The sequence below is a fragment of the Rhipicephalus microplus genome, chromosome 4 (genome assembly GCF_043290135.1).
Source record: "Rhipicephalus microplus isolate Deutch F79 chromosome 4, USDA_Rmic, whole genome shotgun sequence".
NCBI lineage: Eukaryota > Metazoa > Arthropoda > Arachnida > Ixodida > Ixodidae > Rhipicephalus > Rhipicephalus microplus.
Window position 1 is genome coordinate 14,539,113 of NC_134703.1, and position 21,698 is coordinate 14,560,810.

General features: G+C 43.3%; 1 protein-coding gene across 1 annotated transcript in view; it reads left to right on the plus strand.

Annotated features, from left to right (window-relative positions):
- LOC119171533 (uncharacterized) overlaps positions 1-21,698 on the plus strand; it is an 83,371-nt gene that overhangs the window by 39,653 nt on the left and 22,020 nt on the right. The window contains exons 2-3 of the mRNA XM_075892206.1: positions 8,314-8,679; positions 21,227-21,337. Coding sequence (XP_075748321.1) covers positions 8,314-8,679; positions 21,227-21,337 — 477 coding nt within the window. The remainder of the gene's footprint in view (positions 1-8,313; positions 8,680-21,226; positions 21,338-21,698) is intronic.

Here is a 21,698-nt window from a genome sequence, read left to right on the forward strand (position 1 = left end):
AAATAATAAACAAAAACAGTACAAATAGAATTACAATACAGACAGTTGTGAGGAAAAGAAATCAAATAATAGGAGAGTAAATGCACAGACAAGAAGAAATAACCACAAAATGGGAACAAAAAAACAAGACAAGATTTATGGAATGAAAAATAAACGGGAATATACACAACTACGTGAAGATCTGCCTAAAAGACTCAATAGAAAAGAATCAGTGCATTGTAAAAAATATGTGAAAACAGTGCAAAGCTAAGATAAAACAATGACATCGCACTGTGAAAAACATCAAGATTGTGAACGTTAGCAGTATAGGCACTTTTATTCTGTGAGTGGTAGAGTGTTAAAATAAGTTGGCAAGCACATGAAATGGTAGAATCTCTGTGGTTAACTTACGCAGAATCCGAAAATTTACACTAATGAGAAGTGAAGTAAAGGGCAGGTTATTATACCGCGAACTACCGTGTAAACGGCTAACAAGACAGGGTGATTTCGTCGGCAGTGAAGGAATGGCAATGACAATAATCTGGCAATGTTGGAACGAGATCTAGAAACATTTCTAGCTAAACAGTGGCTGTAAATGCTGATATTTTTTGGCCTCACTCAATGGCGTTACTGCTATATTTTGCAATGCAATTGACATTGCAGATGCATGCTCAAGTTGAAGAAGACATATTGTGTTGCACGATAGTGTAAGACTGTAGGAAACATGAATTATCGTGAGATTCGGCAAACGAACCGGAGAGAGCGAAGTCTACGTATAACAACATACTTAGTGTGTGCAGAAAAGGTTAGCATGCCATCTAAAAGAACACCATAATATCTGAATTGAAAAACCTTACGTAACAACACGGCATTGACTGATTATGGAAATCACAAGACGGACGTTTTGCGAGAGGTACTCACGATTGTGGTTTATGACGTATTTAAAAAAGGGCTATTGTTGTCGCCATCATTCGGAGAAATAACAGTGATCTGACTGCAGCAAGAAACAGTTGCTAACTGAATGAGTTTTTCTAAGTATCTTGATGTTCTTGAGGCACACAAGAAAAAAGGAGAATCACGAATTTCAATGAAAGATCATTCACGTCAATTAAAAATAAGAGTGAGCCTTACACCGACCCTTGAGAGATCTTACTACTAACTTTGTACAAAAAAGACGCTTCGCCATTAACGGCAACACAACATGAATATTAAAGAACGTAGTTGTGCAGGAGATACTCAACAGATGAGTGCAAGTTCAATGAAAAACAGTGAGTGACTGACTACGTTACAAGACTTGCTCAGGTCAAACTAGAATACGTAAATCGCTCCTCTCTGAAAATTAAGGGGAGAGATTTGCGTCATGAGGGGAGATTCGTGGTAGTTGAGCGCCCAGGAGAGAACCAGTGCTGGTTAGGAATCAATAATAATAATAATAATAATAATAATAATAATAATAATAATAATAATAATAATAATAATAATAATAATAATAATAATAATAATAATAATAATAATAATAATAATAATAATAATAATAATAATAATATGCTATCAGTTTTATTATTATTATTATTATTATTATTATTATTATTATTATTATTATTATTATTATTATTATTATTATTATTATTATTATTATTATTATTATCGGCTGGCATGATCGGCTGGCCCGTTTCCGGTTCCCTCCAACAAAAAGTTTAAGTGTTCGTGCCTAATGCGCAGCCGATGTGGTGAAGTGAGGAAAGAATCTATAGACATTACTGCTCTGAATATACTGCGACATTTGCTTTAGGTGAGGGGAAATTCGCATCTGTTTCATGAGATATACACAGGTGCCTGTACATGTCACAGTAAAAATTTCTTTGCCAACATCCCAAGCATTCGTAGATGCTGGGTACGTTGCCTTTATGTTGACCCAGAAAAGGTGGAATTGAATTGCATTATATAGCTAAATCAAGTCGTAGAGTGAATCAAATGCTTCTCTCATGAAATATTAGGTTAATATTTAGAGAAAACATCATTCATATTTAAAAAAACAAGCCCAAGAAACTGAGAGCACACAGAAAGACGCAGAGGTGTGGAATTACGTGCCTGACGTTCGCTAAATCAAAGACAGCACAAGATAATTATGAAGGACCGGTTAGTCTACATTCTTCGAAAGGTCTAATACATGATAATAAAATAAAATTTAGCTAATTAGAATTTTTGAGTATAGTTTCTTCTCATGATAATTTTTTGCGCTTATTTTCAAGAAGGAGGAGGAGGAAGGGAACACATGAAAGGCAGGGACGCTAACTAGACGCACATAGAGTTCGCTACCCTGCATTTGGGGAGGAGGGAGGGGAATAAAAGAGAAGAAAGAGAGCAGAGGGGAAGGGCACTGTTTGGGGACATACGAACTTGCCCACTGTACGCCTATAAGCGATCACTTAGTCCAGTCAACTTTCGAAAACCGAGCAATGCCCGCGTCGCTTTGCTGACCTGCGAAGCGTAACCGAGGATCTTCTCTTCGAAAAAGGTGTATTATCCAGTTTGTTTAACGTTGCGCGTATCACGTGGCGTTCTCTCGCAAAACGGTCACATAAACACAGTAGATGTTCTATCGTCTTGCCACCAACGCACTACTCACATCTGGAGCAATCCGCCACTCCTTTGCGAAAAGAGTACTCCTTTATGAAAGCTACTCTTAACCACAGGCGGCAAAGTAAAAATGCATCCCGGTGGCAGAGGTTCGATGGAACTTGAAACTTTCTCGATGGGTCCAATTTACATAGGTGGCGGTTCCCTACACTGGGGTCACTCAGCAAAGTTTCCGACATTGATTTAGCGAATGATCGGAGGCTCCTTGCAGCGTCGGTTCTCGACAAGGATATTGGGGTTGTCTAGGCGTCCTCGTGGGTGGATTGGGCAGCATCATCAGCAAGGTCGTTACCGACGATGTCACAATGTCCTGGTAGTCACTGAAACACTACATCATGTCTTCTCGACAAAACTTCGTGAGACACTTCTCTCACTTCATTGACTAGTAGTTCATGCACCCTTCGTCGTAAAGCTTTGTCGCCCTTCTGATCTCGCGCTGTAACAATCGTCATGTCATACCAGCTTGCCTAAACCGCCACGCTTCTAAGCTGATTGCAAGCTCTGAAGGGATGCCTTAGAGTCACAGAACACAGCCCATTTTTGAGGCTGGGATTCCGCCATATAAAGTATAGCAGCACGTAAGGCGACAAGCAGCTCTGCTGCAAATGTTGTCCTGTTGGACACTTTTGAACTTGGTTCGCCCGGATGACAAGAGCACCTGTGAAGCTGTCAGCCAAGACCAATTTATAGGTGCAAATGTGGGTACATTGACCGTAATTTTTGTTGAGATTATAGCGACAAAGTCGCCTGTCGCAGTACCACTGTTCAAAGTGGTTATTAGATCAATGGTGTTAAATAACTGCTTTAGCTGAAATTCCGCGTTGGCGTCAGTGTCATTGGTTGTGAGAGAAAAATTGTGTCTGTGACGAAAAATTTGGGAAATATATAAATAATAAAGGTAATAAAAATTGCGGTTTAAAGTGAGAATCGCACCCAGCGTCTCTGAGTGGCATACCGCAAAGCCCCAATAACGATTGTAACTGCTCTAGAAAAGTAAAAAAAATACGATATGAATGTGGTGTAGTTAAAGGAGTCTCCTTAGCACAATGTGCAGTAGATTCCTAAAACCGCACGGGGAGGTAAACGAAGTGAATTGCACAACCAATGGGTGCTTTTAAGCTGCCCACCCATTGCAGTGTGTGCAGCTGCTCAAGTACATGCGGGACATTACGTACCAGCAGTGGATCCGTACCAGCAGTGGATCCAGCAAAAGAAATAGCTATGGCGTAGTTGGCACTTAGCAACGGTGTATATCATGTGGACAATGTAGAATACATTGAAACAGCCAATGTTTCTTGCGCAAATGCTCTTGCTTTCTCCCAGGCCTTGCGGTATGCATGGTTAAAATAAATGTGCACAGGGCCCGTTTACGCTCTTGAAGGCAAAGCTCAAGCATCCAGGGTTTTATTTGAAATACATATTTAATAAATAATGAAATGTTCTCAAATAAAGCTATTTGTAGAGTAGCATGTAACGTACTAAAAAAGACAGGTATATAGAAGGCTTTTTATTGTAAGCATAACAATCAGCGAGTGCATATTCACTTTTTGTTTATCTATTTATTCATAATGTTAGCCTTAACAAGCTCTTACAGGAGTAGGTTCAAAAAATACAAATTGGTCACTATACATATTCACCCTTCAATCGAAGAGTGAAATAAATAATGATCAAAACAAGGAAGCATAACGACAAGACGACTAGATAGGACTACATATTGCAAAAACAAAAAAACTTACTTGCAATTACGATACACTTCTTCTACGAAACCTTAATACAATGCTTCAAATCGAAGTATTATGTGCTAAATATTTTATTAATTTTTATTTCCGTTTGCTACAGATTATCAATAACTACAACGCTATGCTAAGTGGACATAACCACAAGTATAGTACAATCACTAAAAGTCCTCTATACCACGTCCATGTCGTTATAATAATGAATACTGACAGCTCTATAGTGTGTAACGGTCAATTAGGCGTCGGAAAAACAGGCCACACGTCGAGACACGGTCGACATGCATATTGAAATTTGACTGTCCTACGAAGCACGAAAGCATAAAATGATTAGGTGATATACGTCTGGTGTGTGGCATTTTGTATATTATCCACAATACTAACAGCTAGTGACGAATAACACGCAAGTGCAGCTAGCTATCTAAAAAAACAAAACACCAACAAACATGCATTGAGCAGACTGATTTGACTAAGTTGCTTACATTCTTGAACTCGCAAAGATGGTATCAAACAAAATAAACGTGTTCTACTCTGCGTAATGACAAAATATTTATTTTTGTTACAAGGAGGTAATAAACAAATAATATGGCAAGTGGGATTGAGTTGCGGACATTAATAAGAGATTGCCGAGAACTACACGGCTTAACAAAACGTTATGAATAACTTTTTGTTGACACGTATGTGGGTGAGCGCACACGCTATTTACGTGCATATGTGATCAGTTATCACTCTACTATATTCAACACTCGACACTTCAAAAAGCGAGTCAGGTGACGAACCAGGCTGACATGTATTGGGTAAATAAAAAAAAACTACCTGTTACTGTCAAGTTGTCTGTTTGAATATTGTTCCCGAACTGATGTTACGAAGCAAAACATGCAGGCCCCCACCTAAATGCAGTGGAGCCTTCGAGAGGGTTTTCAATTTTCCCGACCAGCACGCTACACCGGGTGCGGTGGTGGGGGACAACAATAGAAACCTGTTGTGATCCTATAACAGCTTTCTCTGCAAAAATTACTTTAATGTTTACCTGCCTGTGTTTTTCACGTTCTTCATCATCCGAACCACGAGAAAAAAACGCCCGTACTGCGCGTAAGGCGCCGCACAATCACAGCTAAACCTTGAAGAGCGGCATTTCATCGCCTTTTCTGAACATTGATTGGGTAAATACTGCAAGCACACTTGCTTGATACCCACTACGGCATTAGAATATAATTTTTTTGGTAGTACGCCGGCACTCGCTCTGCTATTTTTTGTCATTTTTCTGAGAAATATGGTATCTGCTAAACACTTGCAAGGAATTTGGTGCCATTTGTTCATGCAGTGGCTGACGACGATGAGGAATTATGGCGTAAGTGGGTATGTGCCACAGTTAGTAGCTGAACAAAAACAAGCCTTGTAGTGAGTTGGAGCATAGGACGACCCATTCGTTACGCCATTCGCATTGTGCGACGACTGGTTGTTCTTTCGCTTTATTAAAACGTTTTAGAAGTCGTATAAATGCGATTATTTTCCCGAAATCAAGCCTGCCTAAGACAAGTTTGCCAACAAGTCACAAACATCGGCGTAGCTCAGTGGTTTTTCCATATACTGTGCAGGCCCAGAAGCATGATAAGATCGTAACGTACACCTGCCTCGTTTTTAACCGAAAGAAAACGGATGCCATGTGGACTTTGAAAACGCGGATGTAGAAGTGCTAGCTGTGCGCCAATATGTTTGCAAAGCAGTGTGCCATTTTCTTGAAATGCTGAAAAGCCAAGAGGATGTGCCAGACTGAATTGGGTGCATTGAGCGATTGTTACGAATGCCCAAGTATTGATTAATAGTCAGCCAAGAGCTGACGGTACCTCAATGAATTCTGTGGGTGTATTTTGTGACGCACTTGAATTTGGACCAATATGTAAATATGTAAAATGTGAACAGTCATGATATGCAAGGCAATAAAGAAAAAAAAAACCGGCGTAGCTCAGTGGTGGAATACCGGGCTGGCACTCAGCGGACCAGGGTTCGAGTCCCACTGTGTAAATTACGCTAGGTTTTTTTCTCATTTCGTGCGATGTGGTTACGGTCACCGGCGGTAGCAGTGGTGGCGGCGGGCAACTACGGTGGCGCGTGACCCGATTTGTTATCTCCTACAGCTTTCACTGTAAAAAAAAACTAAGAATTGCGTTTACTGCTTTTAATAAGTAAAAGTGAAACAACGCTTGCGTAAGCGTTATTTTGTGCCCGCCGTGCATGAATGTGTCCTTTTGTGCGTCGCTTCTTGAAAATTATGGCTCGCCAACTAGAACATATTGAGTGAAACATAGTTTGCAAGATAGCCTCTACATAAGACGCCGAGCAGCTGACTCTATCAAACAGACAGCAAACACAAAGGCAATAACTAGCGCTTTATGGTACATTGTGAGTAAAGTTAGCGATTTTGTAAGTGTGCTCGAAATGAGTTATCATTTGGTTTAGTGAGACCATCTAAGTGTATGCCTTGAAATGGTGATGAAATGGCGATAACATGGTGCCTTCCTGCAAAAAAGTCTAAAAAATCTAAAAGGGACATGAAAAGCAGGATTGTTAAAAACTACGCTTGACAGTGTTAACGGAAAAGAAGTTGTGAAGTCATTTCGGCAATGGCGCTTTATCTTTCCCTTAAAACGTACGTCAGCAGAACGCAAACGGCCAAATCCTAGATGACCATGGTACCTCTTAATCTCCTGGAACTTTCTGCTGATGCGAAAAAACAAGGACAGAGCATTTCTGCGGCTCAAGCTCTCTATATTGCTGCGCCCTGTGAAGTGCTGAACCGTAAAGGCAGGAAACAAAGGAGCTGAAGGCTGGGAGGTTAAATTCATTACTATAAGTAGGCGAAAATGGTGACGTTCTCCAGCTGAATACATTATTACAAAATTTAAATATCTGTAAATTAGGAAACAAATACTCCGAATAAACGTGGTACTGCAGCGTGGTATTGCTCTCACTGATAGTAATCTCTCTCTCTCTTGATATATATATATATATATATATATATATATATATATATATATATATATATATATATATATATAAGGGAGAGAAGTGTATACCTAAGGGCTCGTATTTCCGTGTTTTAACACAATATCAATGAGATATAACAGACAGTAATGTCAAGGAATGTACAGGGGAAGTAATTAGAACCAATGGAATGTAAAAAAGAAGAAAGAAGAAAGAAAAGTGGATGAAAAAATTACCAGCTGTGAGCAGGAATTGAACCTACGACCTTCGAATAACGCGTTCGATGCTCTCGAACGCGTTATCGATGCTGCTAACGCGTTCGGTGCTCTCGAACGCGTTAGCATATATATATATATATATATATATATATATATATATATATATATATATATATATATATATATATATATATATATATATATATATATATATATATATTCATTGGGCTTTTTTAATGAACCTAACTTTATTTTTTTATTTCCAATGGTTTCGACGGGTGAACCAGACTTCGCCAGGGTTTGCGAACAAGTGCGGTGCACACGTTCGCAGAGAGAGAGAGAGAGGGGAGGGGGACAGAGACCACCGCGGAGGCCTATGGCCCTGGTGGTGTACTGCGCGTCCGAAGGTCACGGGATAAAATCCAGGCCATGGCAGATGCACTCGATGAAGGAGAAATGCTATAGGCTGCTACTGTACTCAGATGTAGGCGCACGCTAGGAGTTTAAGTGGCAGAAATTTCCGAAGACCTCCCGTACGCATCTCGTAATTATGTTAGTAATTTGGGGCGTTAAACACCGACAAATATTAATACTAATATTACGCACATCCATTAAAGCCATTGACGAAAGAACAAGTGAAGTAAAGGGGTCCTCCACCCCCTTTTTTTGTGTACTTCTTCTCTGTACTTCTTCTCTGTTGTGTGTCGTTTTTTTCGCGCCCCTTATCATCATGAACCCTTTTTTTCATTTTCGTGCAGGTGTCGATCCCCGAGGCACCACTGTGCTGGCGACGGACGGTGGGCGCGCCGTGATACCGTGCCTAGCGAAGCTCCGTGTCGAGAGCCGAAACGATTCGGCGGTGCTCGTACGCTGGTTCCGTGGCGGAGACAACAGCACCGAGCCTTTCTACAGCCTCGATGCACGGTCGCGCAGGGGTGGCCTCTCCAAGGGGCACCACACCAGGGGCGAGGCATGGAAAGGCCGTTCTTTCTTCTCGGTACTTCAGGAGCCTCCTAGTCTGAAGGTAAACCGAGTGGACTACGCTGATCGCGGCACGTACGTCTGCGACCTGCTCTACGCCAGCGGCAGGAGATACAGCGCGACCGTCGCTCTTGCCGTGTTCGGTATGTATTTCACTCATTGAAGTTTTTCGCGAATTCCACTGTTAGCCAGTAATTGGTTACAGTCTCAGAGCACAGCTATTACACGGGCAATCTTGATCCCGATTAAAACGGATCTTAATCCCAACCAGATGCTGCTAGAGGTTCACATTTAACACGACACTAGAATCGAAAACAATTTTTCGCGCAATATTTTTGAAGTGCAATTTCACAAACCCACTAACACCATACTGACACCACGCTCAGTGAGCAGGAAAACGTGGAAAAAGGAAATGGTAGTTGGCACGCCACCCTGATATTTCCGCATCAAACACCAATACGTCATAAAATTAGAGAGAGTCTACTGGGTCCAACATAACTTCTAATTGATAAATATGAAGCACATTGTCATCAGTTGTTGCCATAGACCTGGCATACGAAGTTTCATAAATTTTAATCGAGCCAGTGTCACGGGAATGCGAAAAATAAATTTAAGAATTTTTGGCAAAACGTAAATATAAGCTTTAACCTGAGCTTTCTCCGCTAAAAATGAACTCATGGTACTGTACCATATAATGTTAGAGTTCTCTGAGTTGAGTTTGTTAAAGTAAACAAAGTCACTGATTCTCTTTATTGTCATTAAGCCTTATCATGCCCAACCGGGGTCAAGGCGATTGAGATCAGTGCCAAACTCGACCTTAGCATGTAGCAGTGACGATCTTGGTTCGCGAACAAAAGTGCCTGTGTAACACCTGTGTACAAGCTCCGTCCACAGCCGCCACTTTCCAGCCTAAATTAACCTCCTCACTTTTATGACGTTAAAAAAAAACCGCCATCCCACCCTGCGAAAGGGAATGTCCAGAAAAGCTGTATTGGATTCCACACACGCAGCATTGGAGAAGGGAAGGTCAGAATGCTTGAGTATTGATTTAGTGTATTTGTAGCGATAATTGCTTTGTAGCCGCTGTGGTAGACAGTGATTGGTTCAACAGCTACTTTCAGCAAGACGAATTTGTTCCTTCCGTCAAGCCCTGTATTCACAATGTTCTTGTGGTGTCTAAGACGAGTGTCGGGTTTTATGTATGGAAGCGGAAAACATAGTGGCGAAACGTTTAACGCCATTTGAAGCCCCCGTATCGATATTTAGGCAGTTGCTACTTAATCTTTACCGGGAACGCGTGAGAGGGCATTCCCGTTGTTTACAGGTGCATTATCACCCAGCATGCAGATTTGATGCTGGTTTCGTGGTTTTAAATATTGAAACGTGTAGTGTACGCGTATCCGGAAAGAGTACCTCTACTAGCATGGGTTCGGTCTGAGCGAGCAACAGGGCCGCCTTGACCGTCGCCTCGCGTCACTAACGCCGCTGCACACACGCGTTCGAAAATCCAAGGCGCCGAGCGCAGCGTGGCAACTACACAGTACATACTGCTCTCAAACAAGTCACTGCACTTTCTTGCTTGCGCTCAAACCAAAAACTCAGTGCAGCGCCCATTGCAAATGGCGTTGGGAAAGCAAACGAGGCTTATTGACGCCACGTGCGAAAAGTGACACGCAACGGGGGCCGCTTGCACGTCTCCTTGGGCAAAAGGATTCACGGTGACATGCGGCTGAGGGAAACGGGCTCTCGTGACTATGCTCCGAGCTCTCACGATCAGGGACAACAGAGTCCGATTGTTCTAGCAAGGGCAAACTGCGCTCGTGTTGGCTTTGAGAGGTACGGGTTGGCATAGTATCACCACGGGCAAAACCCCGCACCGCTTTTCGGCCCGTTCAGAAGAGACAGCGAAAGATAAGCGTTCGCCGATGGTGCAAGGCACCCTTGAAAAGTCCAAGAGAGCTCCAAACAAAGGGAGCCAATGAACAAGAGAGAAGTGCGTGCTCACCTTTCATTGTCCGGAGTGTTTCTCTCACTGGCTTCCATCACGCGCGCCAGATACGTCCCGGGAGGCTTGAGCGCAGAGCCATAGTCAACTTCCGCTACCGGAAGACACGGGTTGACCATATAATTTCCTGAAATCAACTAGAGCCAGGCTTCCCTCTAGTGTATATTTGGGAAACTCTATGCGGTTCACATCACTCCCACTATGCTTCGGACCGCGCAGGAGGAGAGTCACATTAGGACATGATAACGGCGACAAAGCCCGCACAATGGCGGCGAGCTAGCTTCAATTCCCACAAACTAATTAGTGAAAAGGTATGCTGTATGCAGGATAACAAAAAATATGTCTAGATATGTCATTCGCCTTTAACCACTTAGAGGTGAAAACTGAATTGTAACGTTGCAGCTGCGCACGAGTCTGCCGCCAACCTCCAAAAGGGGGAAATGATACAAATAATGTACGTCCTGGCCCACTCCGCCATAGAAGGCAACGCGTTGACCCACCAACAGGCCCGAGCGCAATTACGCTGAGCAACTCTTGTGATATTCGAGGCCTAGAGCGAAAATAGTCAACCAGTTGTGTCATTAAAAGACTTATTTTTACCATAACGAGTTTTATCGCAACGTTTTGTTCTTGAATATATCACAATGTTGCTGTGCGCCTGAGTGGTAGTCCGGGACACCTTTGGAGATCACCGCTGCCCAGGCACTCGCCATCAAGGGGCATTGCGCACACAAGGTAGAGCAGCCGAGCAGGTACTCCTCCGAAGCCTTCTCTATTTGGCATGCAAAAGGGGGATAAGAAAGGGAGTTGAGTGGCAGCACACGAAGCCACAACGTGAGAGGCGTCAGCTAACACCTGACAAGTTGGACATGAGCCAGAGACTTGCTGTATTAAGTGCCGGGTAGCCTCTGGACTAAGGAAAGTATTAGTCTGAAGGCGGCGTATAGCAGTCGTTTCTTCGCTTTCGCCAGACCACGTGCGGGGCCTCTCTGTAAAAACTTTCGCGTTAATGAGGTTGACGCTATTACCACAGACATGTTCGTGTCACTGGCTTTTAGTCTAAAACCTAGATCAGTATAGCTTATGAAAAACCTAGACCCATTTCTAATCAAAGTATACGCTAAACTATCTTTTGCCATGTTCCTTGATATGAAAGGAACATACGACAACATTCTTCGGGATACCATACTCGAACCCATTGAGTCACTGGGCCTGGGTGATCAACTGTATTGTTGGGCACGCTGTTATTGACTTTGGTGTACATCATTTGAGAACAATGCATATAGTCCAACCTCCCAACCCCCGACGCATTGTGGAGTTCCACAAAGTGGCGTCTTGAGTACAACCTTCTTCAAAATCGTTCTCATTGGTCTTGTGGTACGACTACTGAACGTGGTCAAGCAGTCTTTGTGCGCTGAAGAGACATGTGGGTTTGGGCATCTGGCGTGACAAGATCTGAGGTACGCACAAGCCTTCAGAAAGCTGCGACCTTGTTGTCGGTGTACCCCAATGAACAGGATCTGAATATTTCACCTGCAAAATGTGCATTGATTGCTTTTAGTCGAACGCCAATATGACAATGCTCTCTACATACCGGCGGCCAAGTAATATATTTGTCAGGACGCACAGATTTCTAGGCTTATTAAATGCGAAGCATTTCTTAACGAAGTTCGGCGACATTGAGCGTATCTATCTATCTATCTATCTATCTATCTATCTATCTATCTATCTATCTATCTATCTATCTATCTATCTATCTATCTATCTGTCTGTCTGTCTGTCTGTCTGTCTGTCTGTCTGTCTGTCTGTCTGTCTGTCTGTCTGTCTGTCTGTCTGTCTGTCTGTCTGTCTGTCTGTCTGTCTGTCTGTCTGTCTGTCTATCTATCTATCTATCTATCTATCTATCTATCTATCTATCTATCTATCTATCTATCTATCTATCTATCTATCTATCTATCTATCCATCTATCTATCTATCTATCTATCTATCTATCTATCTATCTATCTATCTGCCTACGACTTTTAGCTCTCCTGGCCGTTTCGATAATGGTATCGATACCAAATTCGGTATGGCATAACATGACTGTATTACGAGCTTATTTAAGTAGTCATAACATGAAAATAATGACACTTATGTCATGAATGTCATGATTTACAGCACTTCAAGGTCCTTCAGCTGTTGTGGTGGTTCCGTTCACATGGCATGTTGCAAAACTGGTATGGTATGACATGATTGCATGGCAACCACAATGACAGGCCCTAACATAAATATTATGACATGCGTGTCATCTAACAACATGATTACATGCCACGCTCACGATGCGCTCGCGGCCGTTTCGCTAGCATCACATATACCAAATTTAGATTTACGGTACGTGAATGGTTGACGAAGGTATGTGACTGGTGCAAACATGATAATCATGAGATGCATTTCATGTAATGACATGACTACATTCCACACTCATAATGCTCTCGCGGCCGTTTCGCTAGCTTCACTTATACCAAATTTGGTATTACGGAATGGAGGACGAAGGTATGTGACTGGTGCAAACATGATAATCATGAGGTGGATGTTATGTGAAAACATCTACATGCCAAACACCAGGCGCCGATACACTTCGACGTGACCCGGCGCGCCTGCGTGCCGGCGTTCGTTTTGTCGCTTCACGCCGACGCCTCCATGCCAGGCGCCGATTTCGTGCTGCGTTGCGTTGACGCATGCACTAGGCGTCCCTCCGTCACGAAAAGAGGCAGACGCAGTGCCGTCTTGGTAACGTCATCCACTTGAAATGAAGCATGTCGCGATTCGCGCTGCTTGCCACCGGGCAGCGCCGACGGACGCTGGTCGTGCCGGTCGCGCCTGGCGTCAAACTATGGAGTGCTGCGCCCAGAGAGCACGCGTCAACGTTGCGTCAGAGTATACATGGCCCTTCACGAGGGGCTCGTGGCCGTTTCGCTAGCTCCACGTATACCAAATTTGGTGTTACGTGACGTCAATGGAGGACGAACGTACATGACTTGTGCAAACATGATAATCATGACACGCGTGGCATGTAAGAACACGACAACATACTACGCACATGATGCGCTCGCGGCTATTTGGCCAACTACACATATACCAAACTTGGTATCACGGGTCGTGAATAGGCGACGAAGGTGAATGACACGTCCAAACATGATAATCATGATATCCGTGTCATGTAAAGCATGACATTGTATTCGTTCAGTTCTGTCACGCCAAGTGCGTTTCGCAACTTTCAGATGCGTGTTTTTTTTTATATAGACACATAGATGTTCATGTTGCTGGTTTTTGGTCGTAAACGTGAAATTCCTGACTACATTTAGCGATTATTCACCAAGACTTCTAGGGTACACATCAATATTGTGAATAGGAACAATAAACATTAAATTAATGATACGCGTAGTATTTACACTATCAGCGAAAAAGTACTTATGATATGAACAGAAAGCACTTAGAATGGCTCTATTGCACAAATTATTCGCAGACATACCGCAGTTATTGGGGTGTGGTTTGTGGAGATATTCTTTGTGTCTTACTCTAAGTCTTCTGCATGAGTAACGTAACAACCTGATATATTGTGCCGTAGCGTGCGGTATTCTGTTCCTGACTACTTGGCGGGTGAAATATATCTAACTACTCGCGCTAATTTCATACCGGAAGCCCTCTATTCAAGTGTCCGTCGCATCTGCTTCAGTGAGTGACGACGTACAGCAGTGTGCAGTCTGCATCAACGTTAATCCCGAAACCAACATGAGAGCTCTCTTTTGAAAGCTACTGATTCGCATGTTTTGAATAGGAGTAAACTTCAGTTTCGCGATAACTTTATTTTTACGATTTCTACACAGTCTATCCCGTATGCCAAAGCGGTGTCACTCCTGTATAAAGTAAAGTGGAACCAGATTCCACCAACCCTACTCCGGGTGCGTGTTACAGAGAGCAAGTGAAGTTATGTTACATAGACCAGTACAGTATACCGTGCTCCATAGCTACAGCATTGGTTCCATATGGACCTCTCTCTTGATGCAAGCCAGAGAAAGGGCGTCTTAGCCAAAGAGAGAGAGAGAGAAAAAGAGAGATAAATAGAGAGGAAAGGCAGGGAGGTTAACCAAGCCAAAGGTGCAGCCACACGTCGCTGTACTCAGAAACCGGAAAAGAAGACACGACAACCCGTCTTCTAAACAAAGCACGCAGGCACCGATCGACTACCGCGCGCGCAGTCGGCAATGACGCCATACCAAAACGAAAGCAGCAAGAGCAACGTCAACAAATATTCTCGACAGTGCGAGGTCGTAGGGCATAGTTTCTTACAATATTTACTAGAAGGAACTCTGGCGCTGCTATCATGCAGCCTCTATCGGTAATACAGGTAATATACATCAATTTGCCTAACCTTCGTTCTTGCGGATTCGACCACTCTTGGGGTACTGTTCATTTTTCTGCGCTTGTTTCAGAAAAACGAGAAGATTGTCGTGAACTTCAATGAATGATTGAATGACATGTGGGGCTTAACGTCCCAAAAGCACCATATGATTATGAGAGATGCCACCCGGGAGGGCTTCGGTAAATTCGGCCACCTGGTGTTTTTTCAACGTGCACACAAATTTGGGCACACAGTCCTGAAGCAATCTCGCCTCCATATAAAGTGCAGCCGCCGCAGCCGGGATTAGATACTGTGACCTGTGGGTCAGCAGCCGAGTACCTTATACAATAGACCACTGTGGCAGGACGTGTGAACGTCATCACCCGATTCGTGTTAATAAGCCCAAAGCAGTTTAGAAGGGTGAAGTGAAACTGTTGAAGTTTTTAGGGGCCAAGCTCCTCAAGTCGTGGATCATGCATCCGCAATGCATGTAGTAGTGGTAGTCATTGTCCTAGTAGCAGTAGTAGTAGTGCAGCGTATAGTAGTACGTAGCCGCCTCCACAGAAATACTAGAGGAGCGGCACGCACACTGATTTGAATTGAGAAGGAAACCCACGCACATTAATCATAAACGAAATATATTTGTTTCTGAATAAATAACCTACAGAGACGAATATCGGCGTCTTAATCTGCAATAAACTTTCCCTTGAATTTGATTCTGACTAAAAAAAAAACAATATCGGATGGATGCATTTTTAGCACTATGTTATTGCTACGTTGAACTCGCTGAGCATAACCTCCTTGGTCTTAGCAAGGTTTAGCGAGTGTTGGGCCGCAGTTTCATGAACTAGAGGTGGCAAAAAGTGGGAACTAGACACGAAGCGCAGGCCATATAAAAATGCGCGCGTGCCGCTCCTGTAGTCGAGCCGTGCCACAACTCGTTTAATCCCTGAAATGTCTGCTGGATGGCGGTACTTCTGTATGATGAAAATATGCGAGTAGACGGTACTTTGAGTGTTCACTACATGGAAGAACGGATGGACAGAAGCACGGAAAGAGAGACAAGTAGATGCACGGGCGAACCGACGGACGCATGGATTAACGGAATCACGGTTGCTTCAAGCCATCTCATCATCATGTACTCCGTGCATATGCTATGATTTTCTGAACTTCATCTTGTCACAAAGTGGTTGCAGGCCACAAGGAACCGAATGGAACCGATAAAAGGAAGCTTAGACAAATCCAAGTACTAACTCAAAATCCAAGTACAAAATCCAAGTACTAATGCCCATGCTGGCTGAAGCTCGATGCGTTGCAGCTGCCGCAGACGCTAGCTCCAGATTTCCCTCCCATACATTATTGCACCCGGCAACAACTTTCTGTGGCAGCACAGCCAAAGCTACGTGGGTAGACCTTCTGTACATGTGTTACTAGGCCGAGTAGTCCGTTTTTGTCCGATTTCGGTTTCGCAAGCGCATCCAACATGTGCCTTTTCACGCGACCACCATGCAATAAATCTTACATTTATTTGGGAGGCTGTATGTAAATGTTAATTTTTAAAAGAAAAGAACACGAGGCTTCTTTGAAGCGTTCTGATTTATATCAAGAAAATTCAGCAGATTCCACGTATACGGGAATCGGTGTTGTGCGAAACATGCGGACAGAAGGTGATCGTGTTTCAATTTTTTTTAATTAGGCAACGCGTCATGAAATGACGTTGAATATATGTGCAAATGTTACGCGCACAAACATATCTTGAAGCGTTGCACGTGTTTATATAAGCAGTTGTTTGCACTTAAGCAACGATGCCAACTAGAACATGCGCATTAGCAACACCAGAAGGTGATATGAAGCGCTTATGCTCGTGAGGATTGTGGCTGTGGACACTGCTACAAAATTAACTTCAGTGCATGGCAACTAATCACAATTTCCGTTAACCCGACTTGACGGCTGTATCAAAAGAGTTCATATGTAATGTTTATAAAATTGGGTAGACATTACTGCAACCAATATTGACTTTAACGAAGTTAGCGTCCATTTGAAAAGTAGTTTCGAAGCCTGGCGTAGCTTTTTGGTAAAATGCTTCATTGCCACGCAGAATTCATGGGTTCGATTCTACCTAGAACCCTGACATTTATTCTTTGCATTCATCGGGTCGACGCTACCGATCTCTGGGATTTGGTATTTCTTGACGCAGGTTCATTATATTTACCCATGTGTGTTCTCCTCGTTTCCGGGTTGATTCCAACTGTCAATCACCTGCAACACATACCAGCATACCAGCGGCATATACCCACCTGTGGGTATGTGCCACTGTCTGGTGGGAAGTGTTTGACGACGTACGCGACGGGATTATTCATGTCTTCAACAGCGCATGATATTCGTCAAACCATCTTACCCTCCCATGTAAACTTTTGTTCACGCCAAGGTAAGAGTGACCATGATATCACCAAAACGTAAGCGGCTAGATAGATTGATAGATAGATACGCTCAAAGTCGCTGAAGTTCGCTAATAAATGCATTAAAAAAAAGTAAGGCCGAGCAGGTACTGGGCGATTGGAACAATACAACGCCAACAAATATTTTCTTAAATTTCAGTGCATACTTGGTCGGTATCATTGGTTTACTTCTTTTCGAGACGCAAGAAGATTATGGTGACGCTCACGTTATCTTTTATGGGACGCGAAGGCATCGATGGGAAACAAAGATCTTGGCACTATACTTGGAACCAATCAGTCATGAGCGGGCGTCTGAAGTTCACAAATCCAAGTGGGTGAAACGAAATCTTCACTCGGCCAAGAACGTTGTTTTTGCACAGTTATAAGGTTAATATACATGAAGGTGTATTTTGCCCAGGCAAAGCGTATGTAACGACTCCCTCCGTAGGCACAGATGGAAGCAATGTCACGGTGTGCAATCGCCAGCGCTATCGTATCAACAATATTACGCAGCTTAAACACCGACCACGTATGCAACGCTATTTAGGGAAAAGGTTATTGGTTTTACGTACAGTTTTCAACCACACTTTCTTCCAAGCTGCTGGTGTTGCTGAAGGCTGGCAGGTCGCCGGCGTCACTTTCAAGGTGCTTACACCGATTATAGTCCCACTTTCGCTGATGATATCACTCGCAATAAAATTCTCAGTGATTGCATGCGCGGGAAACAAAATATTTCCCGTTGAACCACTGTCTTCATTTCTCTCTACTCGGTGAACATAGATAACCTACCGATCATCGTTCTTTACCGGGAAGGAAAAAGGAGAAATAGCAGCAGAAAACCAGAAAACTAGAAATGGCAAGGAATGAAAATCCTGCATGGTGTAGGCTTCCTAATAATAATGCGAACAATCTTGAACATAATTTTACATGTTTTCTTTTTATATTTTACTTTATGCTATGCAGTATACAAAAGTTAGCGTTCGTGGACTACATGTGAAAGCGTAGTGAAAAACACCAGGCCTGCGCGGAAGGCGCAGCACAGTCACAGCGAAAGCTAGAAGAGCGGCCTTTCAGAGCCTTTTCCAAACACTCACTCGGTAACTACTGCAAGTACACTTGCCTGATAACCACTAGGGCATTAATAATCAATTTTTTGGGGTAGTCGGCCGGCATTCGCTATACTATTTTTTGTCATTCTTGTGAGTGCCCCGCCGCGGTGGTCTAGTGTCTAAGGTACTCGGCTTCTGACCCGCAGGTCACGGGTTCGATTCCCGGCTGCGGCGGCTGCATTTCCGATGGAGGCGGAAATGTTGAAGGCCCGTGTACTCAGATTTGGGTGCACGTTAAAGAACCCCAGGTGGTCGAAATTTCCGGAGCCCTCCACTACGGCGTCTCTCATAATCAAATGGTGGTTTTGGGACGTTAAACCCCACAAATCAATCAAATCATTCTTGCGAGAAGTGTGGTATTCGCTAAATACTTGCAAGGAATTTCGTGCCAATTGTTCATGCAGCGGCTGACGGCGATGAGGAATTATGGCTAAAGTGGGTATGCGCAACAGTTATTAGGTGAAGAAGAACGAGCTTTTGTGATGGGCAGGAGCAATATACGGCCCACAGTGTTTTAAAACGCTTTATACATCGTATTAACGCGATTGCTTTTCCGACATCAAGCCCGCTTAAGGCAAGTTTGCCAACAAGTCACAAGTACTGACGTAGCTCAGTGGTAGAATACAAGGCACTCAGCGGACCTGGGTTCGAGCGCCTTTGTGCCTTTGGTGCTTTTTTTTTTTTCTAGTTTCGCAGTTTCGCGTGATGTGGTTAGAGACACCGGTGGCGGCGCACAGCTGCGCGTGACTCGAGTTGTTATCTCATCACAGCTTTCACTGTAAAAAAATAACAGCATATCCACGGAGTGAATGATGATGAGTGGGGCGAAGCTTCCATCCGTCCGTTCATTCTTGCTTCCGTCCATCCGCTCGACCGTCCATGCGTCCGTGCATGAGCCCGTCCGTCTGTCTGTCTGTTGGTGCGTCCACACGTCTATCCATTAATCCGTCCGTCTGTCTGCTAATCTGTCAGTCTGTCCATCCATACGTCCATCAAGTGAACACTCCAAGTACTGTCATCTCCCATCTCGCATCCCCTGTGGCACATATCCGCTCTAGAGCGGGCATGTGCCACCGGTGGCTACGTACTACTACATACATACAAGGGATGAACGGATTCACGCCTTAAGGAGCTTCACCCCTAAAAGGGGTATGCTGGGACTTCGAAGCCTTGGCTATGCTGCCACAGAAGTTTGTCGCCGAGTATAGTAAATGTCGTCGCAGGCGATCTGATCGCGGAGCTGGGAAATGTCCAGTGGTCTGAGTGCGCTGAATTTCGACCTATTTCTAATGCGGAGCGCGTCGTATAGAGCTCTGGCGTTGTCAAAAACAATAAGCTGAATGTGCCACAAGCTCTTTTTTTGCCATTGTTGGCGTCTCAGAACAACAATATTTTCAGACTTGGCAGAAAAGTAGTATTCTGTAAACTATAATTGAGCTGCTGGTGACACATTGTTTTTTTACACCTTGGCTAGAAGTTCCATTTGCGCACGATTTCCGAATTTCTAGAGTGCCCTTGCCGGACAAATATGCCGCTGATCACGGGCACCTCGGTAGTAGATGTAATGCAAAACGGCCTGCTGTAATCTGGTATAAACTGCTTTGCTTGACTTTGCACACAGAGTTACCAAGCGAAGCGACATGGTTGTGCAATTCACTTGTGTGCATGACGTGAATGGGCAGTTTCGCACGACACAAGCGTAGAAGCCACGCGATAGCGTCTAAAGGACAACGGGTATTAAATTCAAGTTCATTATCCTTATACACAGTTTTTGTGCTTCATGTATATTACCAAGCAATTACATAACCACCAACCATTGAGGGTGCATGCGATGCCGGTGTTTCCGCATACACTGCTGTGTAGCAAGCCTCAGGAAATTGCGAAGCTCATCGCCTCTGTCATTTTTTCCTTACTGTCACTCTTGCATCTATTAAACTTTCTTACACAAATAAGGAGAAACACCGAGGCACGGAACACAGTTGAAGCCTTCTGGCTTTTCCGATATTTAATTGCGGACGCCCCAATTGCGACCAGGGCTTTCTTGAAGGCTATCTGGAACAATTTTCAGCGTGATCTATGCGTCACTGACAAAGAAGAAACCTGCCATGTCATTCCCGCTGCTTTTGCTCTCCACGATGTTTAGCGTCAAGCTATGGCTCAAAGCCATAATGCTTTCTTTAGGTATAAATGGCGCAAAGCAATTTCGGAAAGTGGGAGCACAACAAAATAGACGAAAACTGAAACACTTGTTCTTGTGCAGTAAAGAAGAATTGAAGTCACTTGTTGCAGATATGTGTTTTATAGTTATGATAAAAAAAGAACTTCCCCGGACATGAAACAATGAAAACGCCTACCAATTAGAGCGCTCACGCATGTTGGTGTGTCAGAAAACAACCCGCGTTTTCGCAAAGTATAAGGCCCGTATGATATGATATGCTGCTGCTTTATGTTGGTATGATATGGCTGCTGTTTTATGTTCACAATCCCGTTGAAGTCGGAGATACGACGTGTTCTTTTTGTAAATTAGTGTGAGTGAAGGCACTCCACAGTGAATATTTCGGTAAGCTAATACTGGTTGATTTCCGGTAACGATATACATATAGCTGGCTTAATTGTGAAGCTATAGTGAAGGAGAAGCTTTGTTTTGTTGTGAATACAATTACTAACGTAGCCGACATATACTTAATGACGATGTACTTTTCCATCCCATGATATAAGCTTGCATTTATAATTCCCTGTACGTTATACTTTTTCAGTGCCACCAACGGAATTTGTAATCAAGGATGCTAACGGTAATATTGTACGAGATTCGGTGGGGCCATACACACAGAGTGAAAACCTTTTCCTGGTGTGTGAAATAATTGGAGGTAAGTCACCACTTGTGTGTTGTATTTATTTTTTAGCACACTAGCTACTATATGGCTCTGTCTTGTGGCCCAAAAATAAATTTAAATTTATCATTTCAGAATAATCTGGGGAAACTTGCGAAGTTTTGCTGTAGCAGTCTATCTTCGTAATTGTTAGCACTCGTATAGTATTTCCATACTTTTTGATGTTTTTACGGTTGAATTTCTTCATCTTTTTCGAAGTTTATTGTTGAAGTTAGGTTTTGATAATTGTTGAAGTAATTGGTAGATTTATTTTAAGAGTAAACAGTTATATAAACAATTCCTTCACTCCTGAGGTACGAAACATCTACGCCTTCGTTTTGACTATAAACATTGGGTT